The sequence below is a fragment of the Mustela nivalis genome, assembly GCF_964662115.1.
Source record: "Mustela nivalis genome assembly, chromosome: 5".
NCBI lineage: Eukaryota > Metazoa > Chordata > Mammalia > Carnivora > Mustelidae > Mustela > Mustela nivalis.
In genome coordinates this window covers 97,311,968-97,333,765 of record NC_139024.1, presented here as the reverse complement: position 1 = coordinate 97,333,765, position 21,798 = coordinate 97,311,968, and the positions used below count along the sequence as shown (strand labels likewise).

Genomic DNA, 21,798 nt, shown 5'->3' with positions numbered 1-21,798 from the left:
TGCGCTTTGCTGTCATATCTAAGAAATAATTTCCTAATTCACTGTCACTAGGATTTATGTATGTTTTTTCCTGAAAGTTTTATAGTTTTGGCTTTTGCATTTAAGTAGTTGATTTAATTTTTGCTTATAGTTTGAGGTAAGGGTCTGTATTAATTTTCTAGGGCTTCAGAAATTGAATGGCTTAAACAACAGATATTTATTGTCTTAGAGTTCTGGAGGCTAGAAGTCAAGGATCAAGGTGTAAACTGTGTTGATTCCTTCTGAACCAGCTTATGAAAATCTGTTTTAAGCCTCTCACTTAGTCTTTGGTGGTTTGTTGGCAATCTTTGGTGTTCTTTGGCTTGCAGGAACATCACCTTGATCTCCTCTTTCATCTTTACTTGGTGTTCTCCTTGATTTTTTCTGTGTCCAAATTATTCCTTTTTTTTTTTTTTAAGATTTTATTTATTTATTTGACAGAGAGAGATTACAAGTAGGCAGAGAGGCAGGCAGAGAGAGAGAGAGGAGGAAGCAGGCTCCCTGCTGAGCGGAGAGCCTGATGCGGGACTCGATCCCAGGACCCTGAGATCATGACCTGAGCCGAAGGCAGCGGCTTAACCCACTGAGCCACCCAGGCGCCCCAAATTATTCCTTTTAACTGGGATATTCATCATATTGGATTAGGGACCCACAGTCCAGTGTGACTTCATCTTGTCTTAACTGATTATAGCAGCAATGACCCTCTTCTCAAATTAGGTCACCTAATTTGAGGTATTGGCAGGTAGGATTGCGGGGGGTGGATATTTCAACCTAAAACAGAGTCTAACTTCATTCTTTTGTACGTGGATATGCAGTTGTTCCATTTTACATATATGTGGACAAAATAATGTAACTTCTAGGAGTATAATTGCTGAGTCAAGAGGTCATATACATTTAAAATTTTGATAATACCAAAATATCCTCTTCAGAGGTTTTATAGTTTATTCTCTGTGTAGCAATATATATGACCATATACTTATTCCATCTTACCAACACAGCGTGTTACCAAACTTTTTGATATTTGCTCATTTTATGGAAGAAAAATAACATTTCATTGTAGTTTTTCTTTGCCTTTAATTTGCTAAGAGAGAAATTAAATATCTTTTCATAAGTTTAAGAGGCATTGCATTTTCTTTTCAATCACCTGTCCATCTCCTTAGCCCTCTTTTTTTTTCAGTTGGATTATTTTTCTTTTTCACAGATTTTAAGAACTTTTAAAAAAATATATTGTGGATATAAGCCCTTTATGTGTTTGTCTATTTCTTTACTATTTTTGTAATTCATTTTTAAAATTATTAACATATAATGTATTATTTGTTTCAGGGGTATAGGTCTGTGAATCATCAGTCTTACACAATACCCTGCGGTTACCACAATGCATACCCTCTCCAACATCCATCACCCAGCAGCCCCATGCCCTGACCACCCTCCCCTCCAGCAATTCTCAGTTTGTTTCCTGAGATTAAGAGTCTCTTATGGTTTGTCTCCCTCTCTGGTTTTTTCTTGTTTCATTTTTTTCTCTCCTCCCCTATGAGCCTCTGCCTTGTTTCTTAAATTCTTCATATCGGTGAGATCATATGACAATTGTTTTTCTCTAATTGACTTTTTTAACTTAGCATGATACTTTCTAGTTCCACCTGCATCATTGCAAATGGCAAGATTTCATTTTTTGATGGCTATGTAATATTCCATCACACACACACACACACACACACACACCACATCTTCCTTATCCATTCATCTGTTGATGGACATCTAGGATCTTTCCATAGTTTGGCTATTGTGGACATTGCTGCTATAAATATTGGGGTATAGGTGCCCCTTTGGATCACCACATTTGTATCTTTGGGGTAAATCCTACTAGTATAATTTCTAGGTTGTAGGATAGTTCTATTTTCAACATTTTGAGGAACCTCCATACTATTTTTCAGAATGGCTGCACCAGCTTGCATATCCACCAACAATGTAGGAGGGATCCCCTTTCTCTGCATCCTTGCCAACATCTGTCTTTTCCTGACATGTTAATTTTAGCAGTTCTTACTGGTGTGAGGTGGTATCTCATTGTGGTTTTGATTTGTATTTCTCTGAAGCCAAGTGATTTGAGCACTTTTTCATGTGTTTGTTGGCCATTTGGATATCTTATCTTCAATTTTATTCTCTACCTCTGAAGACTATTGTGGGCTTGCTCTAACTTTTCAGGGAAAAATCATATATTTAACTTCAGGGTATAGTTCCATCTAGTCATATTCTCCTGATAGATGTTCATCAGTTTGGGTAAGTTCTGCTGTCTCACCCTAACATGCCTGGGCAATATAACTTTGTTCCTGCACCCACTTCCTACTCTCAAGGTCTATGTGTATCCCTATTTGGTGGCTTCCCTGCCTCTCTTATATCCCCTTCTGGGGAGATGACAGACTGGAATCATTGCTCTCAGGAAGAATAAGTGGGTCTTCTGTTCATTAGCTTGATCAAGGGCTGGTCCTCCAAATGTGTGGCGTAAGATCACTATGATTGGTGCCATACCTCTTCCTACCAATGTCTGCAGCAAGGAGACAGAAGTTTCTGTGTTTGCTCTCCAATGGTTAGTATAGAAATCCTGATGGTGGTGGGTGATGATGTCAGCCACTTCTACAGCCTCATGGAGACTAGAAACTGGTATGTGTGGTATCAAATCATGAAGCTGGAAGGTTTAAAGCTGTCATTCAAAGATGAGGGAGTGAGAACCAATGAACTCAGGGACAGTGCTACAAATGATCTGCTTTAAGTGGCCTCATGATTTGTGGCCCTGACTCTGGGCCCCAGCTCTTTGTACCATGATCCTCTCTTATACTTGATTTCTCAGAAAGAGAATAAGCTCTATAGGATTGGTGGGGATGATATTTAAACTCTAGGGCAGGGAGAGTTTTCAGAGACTAACTACTTTACTTACCTGACTCTTGGCAATATTTATCTATGTTTTATTATTAAATATCCCCAGGATGTGTTACTCCTCCTCTCTGCCCTCTACTCACCATTTCTCTCTGTTTATGTAGTAGTTTATATATTTAGCATCAATCTTTTTCTGCAGTTTGAGTAGGAGTTATCTTTTGACTAAGGAGCTTCATATTTTAATTTCACTTTCTCTCTCCTGTGGGTAATTAATTTTTGTCTACCTGTATGGCTCTTAATTCCATCTGAAACATTTTTTTTTTTTTATTGCAGGAGGTCTCTGGGCTACCATCCAAGGCTCTGGTTTGGAAGATGTGAGCCTGGTGTTATTTGGATCTCGGTCTTGTGCCATCAATATCACCAGAAGCAATTCACAAAGAATTCAATGCAAAGTTCCACCCAGAGTAAGTGGAATCTCCTCTCTGGGTTAGTGGCCATTATTAACATGTAGTGTGAAGGTTTTCATGAATCTTTTCTTAGAACTTAATTAACTATCATGACCTTACCATCATGAGAGTATGCTAATATTTTCTATATTGTCTATGTTGCAATAAAGTGGGAAGCTGACTCCACCAATGGGCTTGCAATTAACATCAGTTGACTTCTTTTAAAAGAAGACAACAATGCAGTCCCAATTCCTACTCTCAATGAATAATAATGCTGCAGAATAAATGAATTTATCTAGTGTATATCCTGGATATTGATTTGCAAAACTTACATATATTATCATCTCATTTCTCTCTTAAGCAAGTAGTTTACACTAGCAGTTTTGTTTTCTGGGATGGATATGAATGGCGGGACTTAGAAATTTCTAGAATGTATGGTTCCTATAAAATATCTTCCTAATTATTACCTTCTGCTTCTCTTTTCCCTTAAAAACAAGTCCCTTAGCTGTCTGTTTCTTTTTCAATTAGTGCTGTTTCATAGCCTACTAGGAGATTTGAGTCCACATTCTTCCATGGTGCTATTGGTGAGAGTCATGCTCACAGTGGAAGGTGAACTATCTATTCACAGTTCAGTATCATGAACATTCTCAGCACATTCATGACCCTGAAGGACGACTGTTTACTGAACAAATAAAGACCCTTGGAAGAGAAATTTCAGAATCCTCTTTCATCACTGACCTCACATTTTTTTTATTCAGTTGTTAAAATATTGTGAAATTTTCACATTTACATAAAAACTGTATGGAATTCCAGTATGTAATTGTAAGGTAGTTTAACTCTTCCCTATTATTGGACATTAAGATAATTTTCAAAATATCCTATTTTAAACAGCAGAAATTTGATCATCCAACTACATTTTGGAGCATATTTACTTTTCTCAGGATAAATGAATCTAAATTCCAAAGTTCTGATATGTAGTATCCAGTTATCTGAAATTTCTTTTGGTAAAATTTGCATGGTTCAGATTTCTTTTGCTAGGGAGAATAAACATTAAAAAACAAACTTTTAAAGTTTTGGTCCAAGTAATACATGCAAAGATTAAAAGTAAAATGATTAAAATAGTAAAACGATCCTGCTCTCCTACCCCTCTGTGCCCTTCTCCAAGTTCCTTTTTTTGAAACAGCTACTTTTAATTATTTTGAATATAGTTGCAGTACCGTTTCTTTATTAAATAAATAGACTATGTTTACATTGTTACAACTATTTTAATGATGTGGGCAGAATCAGGTAATTTTTTTTCTTTTATAGTTTTTTTTCATAGAGTTTCTAATTCTTTTTCTTAATATGTTTTCCTCATAATAAAAAACTTCTATCTGAAAAAAAAATCTATCACATCAATTACTCTTTTTCCTTGAAGCTGTCTGTTTTCCTGCTTCAACCTAACTTGGTGTTTTCTTGGTTTATTCTACACATTTCATCCTAGCACTTCCCTTGGTTGCTGTGCTGGGTAGAGTCACTGTCTTTTGGAGTTCATATCTTTTTTTTGGGGGGGCTGTTGTTTATGAGGTCATAGCTTTAATAAATATCCTAGGAAAGAATATGTGGGAGGGAAGTTTTCTGTGTTTTTCCTTATTTAAAAGTATTCTCAAACTTGATGGCTAGTTTAGCTAGGTATAGATTTATTTGAAATTGCCTTTTTTTTTAACAGAACCAACTGGTGTATTAATTGCAAATCATTATTATTTACTCTTCAATCAGTTGGAAACCATACTTGCCTATTCTAAGTAATTGTCAACGTGTGTATGTGTGAGTATGTGAGAAAGGGAAAGAGAGTGAGTCAGAGACTTGAAAGTAGCAATATACTTAAAAAAATAATTTTCTTATAAGGAACCTCTTAAACTAATTCTATAAGGACTTCTCTCAAGTCAGTATTATTTACAGAGGTTTTATTTTAAAAACTGATTTTTCAGGGGAAAGATGGACCCATTGTGAATTTGACTGTGATTACAGGGGACCATTCTGCAGTTCTTCCCATGGCATTCACATACGATTCCTCTTTAAATCCAGTGATCATTTCTCTGAGCAGAAACAGGAGCAACATAGCAGGTAAAATACATGATACTGAAGCATCTTTTTATTTTTAGACCATTGATCCTATAAAGACAGCAAACCACGGTCTCTTAATTATACTGAAGATAGCATTATATTTTGAATGGAAATTATTTTGCAGAAAACTGGAACACTGCTATTTTCATTTTAGCCATCATGGAGTAAATCTCTTTATATCTATTATTTCCTCTGTAAAATTGGGACCATTTCCATCATGGAAAATGACATGAGAATTCAAAGTAACAATTCAAAATATATTTATTGAGCACCTACTCTGTGCTAATAGACTTTAATCCCTGCCATTAATTTACAGGATTATTATCCTCAGTTTATAAGTGAAGAAACTAAGGAAAAGGGAACTAAAATAACTCATCTAAGATGTTACTGTTAGTAAGTAACAGATCTGTGATTTGAATCCAAGCAGTCTGGTTTCAGATTTTAAGCACTTAACCACTCTTAGTTTATTGTAAAATATAATTTATTTGGCATCATGTTCTATGGTAGAGCTATTTGATCTGATTAGAGAATAAGGTGTTCTCTCATTCTTATTCCTTAAGACATACTTTGTATAAAAAGAAGGACTCATTTAGCATAGAATGACTTGAAGCAATTTAATCTTCCATTGATGAGTCAGATAATATGACAGGATGGACTTAAAACAATTTATTATTATGTCATACCATACCGATCTGGAAAAGTACCAGGTAACATGCCTTTCTGATTAATTGAATGCCAGATAACAGAGTTTATGGCAGCCATATCTAAGGATTTATTACAAAAGGCCAACACATTTCCCAAAGAAAAAGACTGGACTCAATTTTTCTGGTACTATTTTCATTTTCCATTGCTCAAGAGGACATAAATAAAGGGGAGTATCCTTTAGCTTCTCAGTAGTATTCAGCTCAGTTAGTGCAGAAGAATTTGGTGCCTCATACAGCCAAAGTATGTAAAATTTCTTAGTGGTATGGATTCTTCCTAATGAAGTAGGAAAGAGAAGAGGGAGTTCTGTGTTCTATTCAGATTTCAGTGATTTTGGCTTTTAGTACAATTTCCTGTCTATGATGAAAAGAATTAGTATATTACATCAGTGCCCCAGAGGCATCTAGAATTAGCTTGACAATTGGCCAAGAACCCAAGGAGTTTATGTTTTTGATGTATACAACATGATGCATGATTTTCAGAATTTCTACTCACATTTAAATCTTTCTACAGGCAGAATAAAGTAGAACATGTTATAAAATCCCCAAAGAGCGGCAGCCTACTGGGAAAGTCTCTTTTGAAAGTTGGAATGCTATAAATCTCCACCCAGGAAATGAGAATGTTGATGATAACAGTGAAGCCAAGAGGAAATTGAAGAAAGAGATGAGGGGAGACAGGGGCAGGGGGAGGAAGGATTTGATGTAGAGAACCATGCGTGTGGTTTTTGTGGTTGGGCAATGCTGGATCTGAATGACTCCAAGCTCAACCACTCCTTGGCCAAGATAGTTAACTTCCTCTCTCTTTAGTGTCTTTAACTGCTAGGTGGGAATAATACTTTCAAGATTACTGTGAAAACTGGAGGTAAAGTAGGTAAAAAGTTTGAACCTAGGAACCAACATGGAGTAAGTACTAAACAAATGCTTTGTTGAGTGGCATCATTCTGCTAGATACTGAGTGTTATATAGATAAGCCAAAGATGTCCTGTGTATATTGGCCCTATATTGTTTCCTTCTTGAAAGCAAGCTGAGACCCATTTGCTCAAAAACATGCCAACATCAAACTCAAATTTTTACATAACCAGTTGTTTAAAATAAGGTCCCATGCAATAAAACCCCAGATTTTTAGTTAGAGCCTGCCATTTTGCATACTCTGAAAAACTGTATCTAACATCTCCCAGCAACAGGTAAGATAAACTTGAGGGTTATAAAAGACTCTAAGCTACTGATGCCCTTTGGAGATCTCCAAGCTAGACTATTGCTAAATGACATCATCTAAACACATAATCCCCTCTCCTCCCCCAGGAGTTCCCTGGCCTTCCTACCCTTCTGGGTAGTGGTCTCCTATTGTTGTCTCTGGGAAGTCTCATGCAGTGAGATTTTGGTAGCCATGCAAATCTGTCAAAGGACCACCCATATAAAACTCATTTTTTTGTGTTCCTGCCTCCTCATGGTCCTGTCTTTTTTTCTTCCTCAACCCTGAAATCCTTCAAAGTCACTTCACTGAAGCTTCAGACTTCACAGTAGAAATGAGGTTGGGAAGACATGAAGAGTAAAGAGAGCATGCAGCAAGACAGAAAATGAAGTTAATGGAGGGCTTTTGAATGATGTACTGTATGAGAGACTGTCCTATGTTGTCTAACTTAATCCTTACAGCAAGGTGGGTTTTGTTATCATCTTGCTGATGAAAAATCCAAGGCTTTGAGAATCCAAAGTGAGTCATCCAAACTCACATGGGTAGGAAAATGGTGGAACAAGGATTTGAATGTAGAGTCAGTTTTCCCAACACCCCAGAACCATAGTCTTTGACTTTTCTCTTTCAAGTAGCCTCTTCTCCTCCTCACGTGATTGATTGTGCTGTTATGTAATGGCCAGCTCTGTAGTTTTCAAATGTTAGCTGCTACAGGTGTTTTAGAGATGCTTTAGCCTGAGTTGCATCTCTTTGAGACACAGGAGAGGTATGTGTATTTATTTCCATTCTTGCCATTGCAGGCTTGGTTTCTGGCTCTTGTTGTCTGAAGATTAGATTTCTCCTACCCTCTCTTTCCAGTTAATCTAACAGACTGGAAGAACATTTCAATTGCATCCTTTTCTTGCTTAGAAACCTTTGGAGGTCTCTGCTGCCTACTGAATTAGGTAAAGACCCCTTAAGATTGCTTTCTTTGTCTTCAGTCATACACCCACCATCAACTTGACCTAGTCCCATAGAGTCCGTGACTATGTACATGTATCTGGTCTTCCAGAGAGTCACTCAATTCTCTTTCCTTCTTTCCAAGCCATGGATACTGGATGATTAAATGAGAAACTGATACAAAAGATTTTTGGATTAAAGTGTGAAGTTTTTAGAATTGAATTGTAAACCCCCTATTCTTTATCACTTCCTCTTGTGATTTATTTTTCATATAGAATTTCAAGCACCATCTTGCCCATGAAGTCTTTCTTGATATTCAGAATGTTGCTGTGGCTGGAACAGGCCCATCGCTTGATTTTCACCTCTTACAGTGTGTCTTGTATTGAAGCTCTTTTAATACCTCTTTTACTACCATTGAGGTCTCTTCAATGGCCTGGTCTGTGTTTAACTTATTTTTCTGCTTTTTGTGACATCTTCTTCATGGTACTTAATAACTATTTAAGGTAAAAGGAATTGAATTCGAGGGTCAATAGCACACATGACATTTTAGTAAAGTTGCTAATTTAACTGCAAATGTATTGAAATATAAGAGAGAACTGGGCTTCGGCCTTGGTATTTCCCTTAAGTAGCTATTAAACATTGGCTTCTGGAGCTTTATTTCCTCAAAAGCTAAGTGCCAGTGCTCCTCCCTGCTCTTCCTATGCCATGAGGACAGCGTGAGGGCAAGATGGGATGGCACGTGTGTAAGTGGTCAGTGCACTGTGGAGCTGTACTCCTATACAGCATTATTAAGGAGTTCAGTGTACCCCAAGTATAGCTTTAGACTCCACTCAGCAGGAAAGAAGAAGTTAAAGGAAAGGACTTGGGGGGAGGTGGCGCCTGGGTGGCTCTGTCATTTAAGTGCCCGACTCTTGGTTTTAGCACAAGTCATGATCTTAGAGTCCCAGGATCGAGCCCTGGGTCAGGCTCCACACTCAGTAGGGAGTGTGCTCACAATTTTCTCTCTGCCTCTGCCCCTCCCACTGCTCAGGCACACACCTGTGTGCACTCTCTCTCTCTCAAAAATAAATAAATACATCTTCAAAAAACTTGGGGTGCTGGCTGCTGGTTGTGAAGACCATCAGCCCTCAAAACCACCCCTTGATTTGTCTCTGCATCTTGATTTGCTTTTCTGTGGAGTTAAGTTAGTGCCTCTGGCATACGATTGACCAGACAATTTTGCTTTTTATGCAAGCAAAAAATAGTGGGCAGTGGCTCTGTGATCTTAGGAGCTGCTTGAAGCTTTATGGAAACAATTCAGCTGGTATTGAAGTGCTCAGTTAGGGTGGTGTGCGCAGGGCTGGCCGTGTAGTTTATCCCGAAAGATAGGTTTAGACTGCATAAGCGGTTGAGGCCGCAAACCCATACTGGAAGCTAATGGATTCTTTTCAATGCAGGAGGTGAGACCCTTTCCATCACAATGGCACTTCTGGGGAACTACTCTGATTTGGATGTTGAAGTTCACGTTCAGGACACTCTGGTTCCGGCTCATGTGCAGATGCCCCACAGCCTGGAGGTGGTGCTGCCCCCACTGCCCCCTGGCCTCCACAGAATCTCTGTCTCCATCAATGGGGTCAGCATTCGCTCACGATGGTAAGGTGGAGGCTTGCCGTTCATTTGAGGTCTATTGCATGATCTAGTGATTCTTTTGAGGAATTCTGGCTTTGAGTCAGATCTTCGCTTCCCCCCCTCTTTTGAAGTCAGGAGATAAACACATGGGAGTCCTACAGGTTGAAGAAATCTTAGAGACCCTACAGGATGATTCGCTCTCAAGACCAATCCAAGGGCAATGTTTAGGCTTATTAGTTGGGGAAGAGAGAACTTACTGGAACTAGGATGTCATGGCTTTTGGTTAAGGTGGGGTAGGGTGAGCATTTATATGTATTGGGGTACTGTTCTGTGCTTTAATTAGAGTCTGTGACTAAAGAAGACCTTTAATAAGATTGTGTCTAGGGCTTTGAACAAATGACTTAAAATTATTGTCCAAGCTGTGTTCAGATCCTCTTTGTCCCAAAGTCCCTCCTCCTTGTATTTCTCCAGAAGTTCCCTCTGCTCATTCCAGAAAGTTAGCTAAACTGTATGGGGCTGATGCCACCACAGGTGTTGGCCCAGGAAAATGTCCCACACAACATTTTCTTCCCACGGTGTCCTTTTCTTTTTCCTCGGTGAGGTGATGCCATTCACACCGGCTCTCTATCACTGCTCCCTAGATCTGCGCTTCTCTCCCTGATACCTGGGTCTCTCTCTTGCTCCTCCCTTTCTCTCTTTCTAACTCAGTTATTTTATAACCATCTCCCCGTTCTCTGCAGGGTTGATCTTCATATCCAGTATGTCACAGATGTTTTCAGCATTGAGCCTTGCTGCGGGTCCCTTCTGGGTGAGAGTCTCTCATATCATTTACTTGGCAGGCCTGCTCTCTGGATATTCAGGTTTTCTTCTTGGATTTGAACCAGTGAGACCAGAGATGGGGCAGCAGGGAGAGGAGCTTTCCCTGTGCTCTGGGAACTGAGTGATGTACTTGGAAGAGTATGGAAACCAGTGAGCTCCCATGAGCTCAGGAAATGAATGAGTTTTTATGATAAGAAGATGTGCCCAGTTTTGTTTTTCTGATGAAAAGAGGCTGACATATCCAGTGGACAGCACATCTCTAGAGGATGTTAGAAAAACAAGGGGAAGAGCTTCCCAGGTTATCCCTTTAAATCCTGGAGGGGGAAGGAGGGAAAGAATGAGTCTGGTGTCTTCCCTTTCCTCTGAGGGTACAGATGAAAGACCCACAAGGAGTCAGAAACACAAATATCAATATGGGAGACAAGACAGGAAAATCTGGAAAACTGGTCATTTTTAGAAAAAAAAAAAAAAAAAAAAAAAGGAAAGCTATAAATCTGCATGTAGATCACCATTGTGGTAATGTGTGCAACAGAGCTTTATCCTTTTGGAGTATAGTAAAATCCTTTTTAAAGCTGCTTTCCTAGACCACAGGTTTGGTCATGATATGAGGTACCTTGCTCTAGCCCCTGTCCTGAAGATGGGGCTTGAGTGTCCCTCAGCTAGAGAGACAAAGTCTAGGTATAAAACAGCAGGATCACAAGAATGTTTTGATATTTCCCTGGCTCTTGAGATATCTCAAAACATGCACATGCACACACAGAGACATAAGCCTACATAATACACAGACCATTCAACTATCACATAGAATAATACAGAAGATAAGTGTCATACTTCAAGAAGTTACATTTTTTATCAGTGCCTATGTTGACTATATACAGAACCCTCTATATTATAACGTATAGAATAATGGGGAATATGTGAGATCGTCATATGGCAAATGACAAGAAGACTAAGGAATTTGATTTTCCATTAACATAGATGTTACACATATACTCTCCCTACATATTATTACAGATTAACATGCCAGGGAACATAGCAGTGACAAGAACACTTCCAGAAATGAGATTTTTCATTAGTGTCTAAATTGATAGAAGTGGCTTCTAGGATCTAGAAATATATTTGAAAACTTTGTCTGAAGTATTGTAAGCATCCTTCCTTTATACAACAATCTACACTGTTTTACTATTATGTGAATTGTAGCCCATCTAATGCTTGCCAAAATGATCACAGATTTAACATTGCGGGGGTGAGTGGAAGTCGCTGAGGTTTCAACACCCCACCTTCCACTTAAACTGCCCTGGGGTTTGCACAGGTGCCTTGAGTTCCTCGTTCTGAATATCAACTTGTAAGTGTTCTTTTTGATGTTCATGCTTTAGGTGGAACCATCCTCACTGTCTCGGGAGTAGGGTTCAGCAGGGACCCCGATCTGGTGTGGGTGCTTGTGGGTAATCGGACCTGTGACATCGTGAACTCAACAGACACTGTCATCTGGTGTGAGACCCCACCTTCAGCTCTGCTGCCCAAAGCAGATGTTCCCACTGTCCCAGCCCCCGTGGAGGTCTGGGCTGGCAATGCATCCTTTGTCCGAGGACCCTTACCCAGCTTGGTGGGGAAGGGCTTTACTTTCATGTATGAAGTAGCAAGGACACCAGTGGTCACTGCTGTGCAAGGAGAAATGACCAATAACAGCCTGAGGCTCTCCGTGGAAGGAAATAACCTCCCCAACTCAGTGATCCTTCTGGGGTTCTTAAACTGTGATCTGGAGATGCAGTCTTTATGGAACAACATGAGCCTGTCTGGGTGCTCCTTTCCTCTTCACAGTTTGGAGGCAGGCACCTATCCTCTCCAAGTACGTCAAAAGCAGATGGGGTTTGCTAACATGTCTGCTGTGCCCCAACAATTTGTGATGACACCCCGGATAATGGCCATCTTGCCGACACGTGGGTCTGCTTGTGGTGGGACCATACTCACAGTGAGAGGGCTGGCTCTCAACTCTAGGAAGAGGTCAGTTCAAGTGCACCTGTCGGGTCCATTTTCTTGTGTGATTTTGAGCTTGGGGGACCAGACAGTCCTCTGCCAGATTAGCCAAGTGGATGCCCCCTTGCCTAATGCTTCCTTCACCCTGAACATCACAGTCTTGGTGAATGGGATACCCAGTGAGTGTCAGGGCCTTTGCACTCTTTCCTTGCGGGAAGAAACAACTCCCATCGTGGACTCCTTAACCACTAACGTCAGTGGGTCTCTGACCATGGTGCTGATTAGGGGTCAGAAATTAGACATCACAACAGATGAGCCAATGGTGTTTGTGGACAATCACCTTCCCTGTGTTGTAACTTTCTTTAATGCAAGCCATGTGGCATGCCGGATAAGTGACTTGACCCCAGGACTGCACTACGTATCCATTTTTCATACAAGAATTGGATATGCTTGTTTTGGTAATGTTTCCAGGCACTTCCACATTTTGCCTGAAGTGTCTCATTATTTTCCCAAGAATTTCAGCATCCATGGTGGAAGCCTCTTGTCCATGGAGGGCATAGCTCTGCGTGGAGAGAACAGCACACTAGTCTTCATTGGACAGCAGGCCTGCCTGACAGTGAGCATCAGCTCCAAGTTCATCCAGTGCATTGTTCCTGCAGGAAATGGCTCTGGGGGCCTGGTCATCGAGGTAGATGGACTTTCATACCGGATGGGAGTCATTGGGTACAGCAATGCCTTCACTCCACAGTTACTCTCTATTTCTCAGACTGATGACATCTTAACTATGGTGGTGGCCCAGGTCTCAGGAGCTAAAAATGTTGACATTTTTATTGGGATGTCACCCTGTGCGGGTGTCTCTGGCAACTACACAGTTCTCCAGTGTGTGGTCCCACCCCTTCCTGCTGGGGAGTACCCAGTAAGAGGGTACGACCGCATGAGGGGGTGGGCCTCATCTGTCCTGGTCTTCACATCCACAGTCACTATTTCGGCAGTGACTGAGAACTTTGGTAAGTCAAGCAAATGAGACAGATCTTTCCCTCTCTCTTTCTCTTTATGTAATCCACTGTAAAAGGTAGGAAATCAGTTGCAGATTCCAGAAGTGTGATTTTATTTTAATTTGATTCCTTAACCTGATTTAATTTGGGTCTTCAATAGTTCCATCTCGAAGAGCTCATAATTTGATCAAGTAAGTAATATATGGGTGCCTTCATCTCTTTTTAAACCTCTATGCCAACCTGAATTATTTTAAACTTACTAAATATCATTAGCTTTTATCATTTTGGAATTATTTCACAGATGAATCTATACCCCAGCAATAAGAGGCCAATTGCATAGTATGATTGCATTGGGTGAACTGTTTTCTTCTTTTATATAGATATACTGAAATTTGTCCTGCCTTTTCTTCCAGTGATGGTTTTGGTTTCTGTTCAGGTAGCGCCCTACCGCACTTGAGACAACTCAAATTTGACCGTGATACAGAAAGTACAGAGGAAATTATGGGAGCTGAATCTTACACTGATGAAGTGCTAGCCAAGTCAATTCTTTTTTTTTTTTTTAATTAATATATGATGTATTATTTGCTTCAGGGGTATAAGTCTGTGATTCATCAGTCTTACACACTTCACAGCACTCACCATAGCACATGCCCTCCCCGATGTCCATCACCCAGACACCCCATCTTCTCCCCACCAGCCCCAGCAACCCTCAGCTTGTTTCCTGAGATTAAGAGTCTCTTATAGTTTGCCTCCCTCCCTGGTTTCTTCCTGTTTGATTTTCCCCTCCCTCTCCCTCCCTCCCTTCCCCTCCCTGTTTCTCAAGTTCCTCATATCAGAGAGATCATATGATAATTGTCTTTCTCTGATTGACTTATTTCACTTAGCACAATACCCTCTAGTTCCATCCTCGGTGTTGCCAATGGCAAGATATCATTTTTGATGGCTGCGTAATATTCCACTGTGTGTGTGTGTGTGTGTGTGTGTGTGTGTGTGTGTATCATACATCTTTATCCATTCATCTGTTGATGGATGTCTAGGCTCTTCCCATAGTTTTAGCCAAGCCAATTTTTAGAACAAATTTGTCTGGCCTTGGCTAAGTAGAATGCTATAGGTATTGGGCAATTGGGATTTTGGTCCTAAGTGTGATAGTAACTTATCTGGGTACATTTTCTACAGATAAAGGGATTTGGGCTGGATGTTCTCATGTCCCTCCCTTCAATGATTTTATTTTATTTTTTTTTATTTTTAATGAGAGAGCAGGGCTATGAAATGCCTCCTAAGCAAAATGTTCTTCTTGGGTTTGTGAGGCAACTGTAGGAACCACTGAGTCTTGACTTGAGGTTAATAGACACTAGAAGTGTAGACACTCTAGTGTGGACTAGAGATGGCCACATATCTGGAAGTCCAGGTGATATTGACCTTTTTTGGTTCTCAGACTGAAGCAAAACATGGTGTTTGTTTAGAATGGTCATACTTTCACCCATCAGAGCCAGGTGCTGCCCTGTAGTGCCGGTGTCAGTGTAAACTGGTACAAGATTATTTTGGAGAGAAGTTTGGCCATATCCTTCAAATCTAAAACCTTATTTTTCATTTGACCTAGAAATCCCACTTCTAACAGTTTGTAGCAGTTTTATGCAAATAAATGTATAATTCCTCAGCACCATTCATTATAGCAAGAGAGGAGAAATAAGGAAAGAATCAATCAATAGGAAAATTGCTAAATAAATTGTGGCATATAATGGAATTCTAAGTAGTATGCATACATGTACACATAGTTGGGAAATTGTATATGCTGTATCTTCAATGAAAAAATCAAGTAGTAGAAGAATATGTGTAGAAAGATTTTTTTTTTTAATAGGCTCCATGCCCAGCATGGAGTCCAATTTGGGGCTTGAACTCATGACTGTGAGATCAAGACCTGAGCTGAGATCAAGAGTCAGATATTTAACTGACTGAGCCACCCATGTGCCCCTAGAAAAAATTTCTTTGTATAAAAATAGAGATGATCAAAAAATTCTGGAAGGATTCACAAGAAATTAAATGTGGCTACCTCTGGGAGGGAGCTAGGTGGTTTAGTGGGACTTTTACTTTCATTGTATACTCTTTGGAATTAAAAAGAGTAAGAATGATAAGTAAGCATTACTTATCTGTATAAAAGTCATTACATTTTTCTGGAAAGATTTTATTTATTTATTTGACACAGAGAGACACAGCAAGAGAGGGAACACAAGCAGGGACAGTGGGAGAGGGAGAAGCAGGCTTCCTGCCAAGCAGGGAGCCCAATGCGGGGCTTAATCCCAGGACCCTCGGATCATGACCTGAGCTAAAGATAGCCGCTTAAGGACTGAGTCACCCAGGCACCCCAAAAGTCATTACATTTTTAATAGATTGTTGAATATGACAGGAATCTGACAGAACAAGGACTCTATGCTCTGGAGGCCAGAGCTTAGTGGGAAGATGCTTAGGAGATCAAAACCTAGAGACAATTGTGTGGATTCTAGAGGGCTTAAAAGGAATGACGGGGCAGCAAGAAAGCATAGGTCTGAATTTAGAGTTAAGTAAAGAAAGAGAGATTTGCATCTGTAATCATGAGCTTGTATTTTGTTTTGAAGGCTGCCTGGGTGGAAGCCTTGTGCATGTGTTCGGAGGAGGATTTTCTCCAGGGAACATCTCAGCTGCTGTGTGTGGCGCTCCCTGCCAGGTCTTGGCTAATGCTACAGTGTCAGCCTTCAGCTGCTTGGTCCCGCCCCTGGATGGTCTGTACAAATGCCACATATATACTTTATTAAGAGTGTATCTAAAAATGATATTCTCCAGTTAACTGCATTTTTGTAATCAATGCTGTACTGACTCCCAATTTTTCTATCTGTTCTTGGGAAGGGGATTTCTCTGTTCCCCACCTAAAATGTTAGATGGGACTGCCTATTAAAAGGGTTCGTATTCACCTTTGTCATATTCATGGCAATGGAAAATTTATTACCCATGTTCTTGATGGTTGTCATACAATGGTGGAGAAGGTAATTGTGAGTTCTGAATATTAGTTTCAACAACAGCCTTAGACATCATGGGGAAGACAGTCTCTTGGCCTTGTTCTGAGGTAGAACTGTGAAAACTTCTGCTTATTGGAAGTACTAGCGTAGGGATCAGAGCAGTGAGCTGGATATCTCTTGCATATTTGCCTGATGTGCCCAGTTCTGGAATTCTTGTTAGAGGTGAAAGAACCAACATGAACACCACCCTCTCATTCTGTAATGCCCAGGTATTTACTCAGTAGAACACCATGATTTCTCATTGCTTGAAGTGTCACATCATGTAAATTGAGGTGTAGGAAGCTATGTCTTTGTTAGAGAAAGGTAAAAAACTTTGATAATCCCATTCTAACAATGGGTGATTACCCTCTGAGCTTCAGGAAAAAAAGTCAAAGGGAAGAAATTGCCATTATCTGTAGAGGACCAGCTTAGTCAGGTGATGAACTTGTTTGTGCAATCATAGATTTTGTACTATGTGCTTAGAAACAATTTGTGCAATGCTTTCAGAAGAGTGCTTTTGATGATATTCTTAACTTGTGTCTGCAACTTGAATGTGGGTGAAGGATTTACAAAGTGATCAAAGCATCACTTTATCTGAGCTTGGACCAAAATTCCACAATGTGTACCTGGTGATGGCAGTTTATATTAGATTGTCTTATCCAAGAAGGGGAAGGAGGAGGAAGGGAAGGGAGAGAGAGAGAGATGGAGTGATGATCCTTGTTTAAAATACAAACTAGAAAAAAAAAATACAAACTAGAAATGGAGTTTCCTATTACCACCCTATATATAAGCAGAGCTTTATGGAAGAGAGATCTATTCCACTGGAGATTCCACAATAAGAAACTTAAGATACAGTGGAAGATTTAAGTTTAAGACGTTGCCTCTTTTCTTCTCCAATCGCCCTCCTCTGCGTAGACCAGGGCTGGCACAGGGAACATGCAAAATTAATGCTTGATGAAAGAATAAATGAATTGGGAAGTTGGGGAAACAGAAAACCAAGGATCCATATTTCTAGGTTCCAATATTTCACTAATACTGCTACAGTCTTTTAAAAAGGCTTTCACACATACGCAGCTTAAGTTAATTTACTCTTTAAAGTTCCTTGGTATTATGTCAAGACACAATTTCAATTAGAAGTACAAAATAAAAATCATTGAGGTTTTTGGGGAAGGTAAATTGTGATATTGGAAGTTTGACAACTCCTAGAAGAAGAGGAATAGAAACTATTATATTTTAAAAGATTTGATTTAAGTTTAGAAACGGACTTCTCAAAATGCCTTGATTTTTAAAAAAGGAAAACAGAAACAGGAAGCTGTAACTCTGACGATTGCCACTAGGTGACACCAAACACCCACTGATTGTGCAAGAGTGGCTCATTTACTTGGGAAATGGATAATTGGACTTATTTTCCTCTTTCATAAAAAAAAAAAAAGTCTTTTTAAGGACTTTTAATTATAGTGTCTAAAAATGGAGAAGAACTGGAGAAATCTAACTCTATTGGTTTCTTACTTCAGACCTCAGATGGTATTCATGGATTCTATCAACTTCCTGAGTTGGAATAAAACATTTTGAGTATGTTTGTGTATTTTTTTTTTTTCTCTAGAAAGTAGCTCTGTAATGGAGATCAAATGACCAAACAGGATGTGTTTCATTAATTGTCAGAAACTGCTAATAATTCCTCTACTTTCAGATAGGATTACATATAACCAATTTAGTTAAGAAACTGTTACATTTCAAAAGATTTTTGAAGTGGACTGTAAGTTGTGTTTCTCAGTTGCTATTGTCAGAGCAGTCCATCCTTTACTTAACTGATTCTTCCCTGTATTCCTTTTTTCAGACTTAATCAACCTTTCAGAATGCTGAATTAATTTCAGTCCTCCTAACACCGTGGTTCTCAGTGGTATTATTACTGAGAATTACATTATTATTGAGAAAATCATATTATTTTTAAAAAAGATTTTTTTTTAAAGATTTTATTTATTTATTTGACAGATGGGGATCACAAGCAGGCAGAAGAGGCAGGCAGAGAGAGAGGAGAAAGCAGGGTCCCTGCTGAGCAGAGAGCCCCATGTGGGGCTCGATCCCAGGACTCTGAGATCATGACCTGAGCCGAAGGCAGTGGCTTAACCCACTGAGCCACCCAGGCGCCCCAAGATTTGTTTATTTTATAAGGACATGCACACACACAGAGGGAAGGAGAAAGGGAATGGCAGAGGGAGAGGGAGAGAAAGTCTCAAGCAGACTCCATGCTGAGCATGGACCCTGATGTGGGGCTCCATCTCAGGACCTGAGATCATGACCCAAGCCAAAACCAAGAGTGGCCCATTCAATGGAGGGAGCCACCCAGGTGCCCTGAGAATATCATCTTAATGTTGTTGTTGGAGCAGCAGCACCTGGGAGTTTGTCAGAAATGCAAATTTTGGGGCAACTGAGTGAATCAGAAACTTGCCAACAAGTCAACATTTTGACATTTCTCTTCTGAGCCCTCTGTGAATTCCTACCTTTCCCCCACTAATTTGAAGCCTCCAACGAGGCAGCTCCTCTGTGTTCTGGTCTTCTTGGGGTCTTCAGAGGACTGCCTGCGTAGAGCCTGGCACCATCTTTGTTTTTACAACCATGTTGCTGTCTTGCTGTCTTTATAATCATGCTGTTACCTACGATTATTCCAAGGATGTTTCTTCTTCCTTTCCTCCTCCTCCTCTTCTTCTTTTTCCTCTTCTTCTTCTTCTTTTTCCTGACATGCTTGTGCACAGCTGGGCATTCCTCATCTGATATTTACATGAGTTTTCTAATTTTTTTTCCCCTGTGGTTTACTGCCTTACTATTTTCATTTGGTTTTTGGTTTATTTCTGTAATTTCCCTAATTTACTAACGTCACTTTGAGTTCTGACCCACACTCTTGAGTTTTATTCCTTAGTGTGACTTTGCACACTAAAGACAGTGGTGTTTCTCATTCCAGGCTGTGGAAGAGGGCCTAGAACTCTACCCTCCCTAATTACCGCTTTCCTTGGTCTCCTGCCACAGGGCTGCTCACTGCTCATGGGTTTTCTCTCATCGATGGGGCAGGGGCGATAATAGGGGAGCTCTGAGGAAGTGCTTTTGGTGTCATCTGTCTTTACCCCCCCCCCCCCCATTTGTGCTTCTAACGAAAGAAGAATTTTACTCTTTCATTTGATGGGTTGCTAAAAACATCTTGTTCACTGAAATGAAAATACTTCATATTTTTTAAAAAAATCAACAAAATCTTTGATGTTCATGGTGTTTGCATTTGTACCTTGAGTTACATGGAGTGACTTCTTCATGGGAACTTTAATTTTTCCATGAGGCGTGAAAAGCTACAGTGATTAAAGGTCACACTGTTTGATTTTGTGGCAGAAACTTCGATTCTGACCCCAGCCCTGGGTACTTTTCAGGGTCCACCATGTCACTCTGCATCCACCTAATCACCCATAATGAGTTCTTTTTTTAAAAATAGGTGTTGACCATATGTCTGGTCTAGGGCTTGCTAACTGGAAAGTTCTTATGTTTTGTCTATCCACCCAAGGGTCCTATTGTCAGCCATCTTTATGGCTGTAATTCATCCTGAATATATTCAATTCACAGAGAACCCACTATGTGTCAGGTGCTTTGGAATGTACCAGCAACCATAATACTATTTGGATGTGACTGAACAACTGTAAACCTTCTCACATGTGTTTGTCTCATGTGCCCCTTGCTGCACGCAGTGCTGGGATGTAGGTAGAGCAGCCTGGGTTCAAGCCCACAGTCCTTGGTAGTATTGTTGCAAACCTGTATTGACAGGTTAGCTGTGGAGGTAGAAAGCTGGAGGGATTTTTCTTTTTTTTTCTTTTTTACTTTATTAAAGTTTTCAAACAGAGCAGTTCCTAAACCATCTCATGTAGAGACTTGTTTATCTTCCTCTTAAAGGTAATTGCCAGTCTGTCTTGTTGATGCTTTTCACATTGTGTCTCTTGACTGAGAAAGAAGTAGTCTCAAGATCAAATGATTTCAATAATTGCTTTTCTCCTTCATAAAATGTTAATTGTCAAAATGATGTAAAAATCAAGGACTTCTGTTAATCAAGAGATCCCATCAAGAAAAGAACCTGAGAAGGTATGAGCAACCATATAACCTTCTAGGATTAGTACCCAAAATATATAAAGAGCACAAATCATTAAGAAAAAGACAAACATTCCAGTGTAAAAAAAGGGCAAATGACAGGAAGAGGAATTTCACCAATGAGGAAATATGAGTTCTGACATATAAGAAGCTGTTTGACCTAAGAAGTAATAATGCAAATTCAAGTTGAGCTTGCAAAGGGATGCCATTGTATTTGTACCGAACTTGTCAAAATTAACAGTCTGATAATCCCAAGTGCTGACAGTTATGTGGAATAATGGAAACTCATGACCATAGTTGGTAGACTATAGTAAAATGGCACAAGCACTTTGGAACCAAAATGGCACTATCTTCTAAAGTTGAACTGGTAGCTACCCTATGAACAAGTAATTTTCTTTAAGGCATATACCCTAGAGGAAATTTAGTATGTGTTTGTAGTAGCAAAAACTGGGAAATAGCCAAAGTCCATTGGTAAGAGAATAGACAAACTGTAGTAATTTTACACAATGCAGTATTGAACAGCAGTGAAAAGGTATTCCCAAGTTTTATGTGATAATATGGTCCTTGATAAATATTGGAACTGTAATCTGAGTGGAAAAAAGTGGGTCCAAAAATTGACATGTATTCTATTGCATAAAATTCAAAATGAAGTGAAATGCAACATTCTGTCATTTAGGAATACAAACCCATGTGAAAAAGTGATTTAAATAGTGTAAGGGATTGTTTCTGAGGATGAGGAGGAAGATGATGGGCTTGACGAAGAGACAAAGATTTGAGAGCATCACAGTAGTTTTAGAGCTTATGTTGGCTTGTAGAGTCATATGAGTTTTTCTTATTATGATGATTCATATTTTATAGAAATGTTACTTATATTCTTCTGTGTGTTTTGTGTATATCATGCATGTTTAAGAAAAGTCAACTGATAACTTTATTTCCCTTGTGGTCAAGGGACCACACATGAAGTGCATTTATGTAACCGTGTGA

At 39.7% G+C, this 21,798-nt stretch overlaps 1 protein-coding gene across 20 annotated transcripts in view; it reads left to right on the top strand.

The window, feature by feature from the left end:
* The window catches only part of PKHD1 (PKHD1 ciliary IPT domain containing fibrocystin/polyductin), a 485,802-nt gene that overhangs the window by 64,754 nt on the left and 399,250 nt on the right, over positions 1-21,798 (top strand). For 19 of the 20 annotated variants that reach the window (XM_082729339.1, XM_082729341.1, XM_082729340.1 and 16 more), the window contains exons 29-34: positions 3,220-3,350; positions 5,303-5,438; positions 9,704-9,899; positions 10,616-10,683; positions 12,071-13,678; positions 16,279-16,422. In XM_082729339.1, the coding sequence (XP_082585465.1) occupies positions 3,220-3,350; positions 5,303-5,438; positions 9,704-9,899; positions 10,616-10,683; positions 12,071-13,678; positions 16,279-16,422 (2,283 nt within the window). The remainder of the gene's footprint in view (positions 1-3,219; positions 3,351-5,302; positions 5,439-9,703; positions 9,900-10,615; positions 10,684-12,070; positions 13,679-16,278; positions 16,423-21,798) is intronic. The other variant, XM_082729354.1, reaches the window with a different exon arrangement.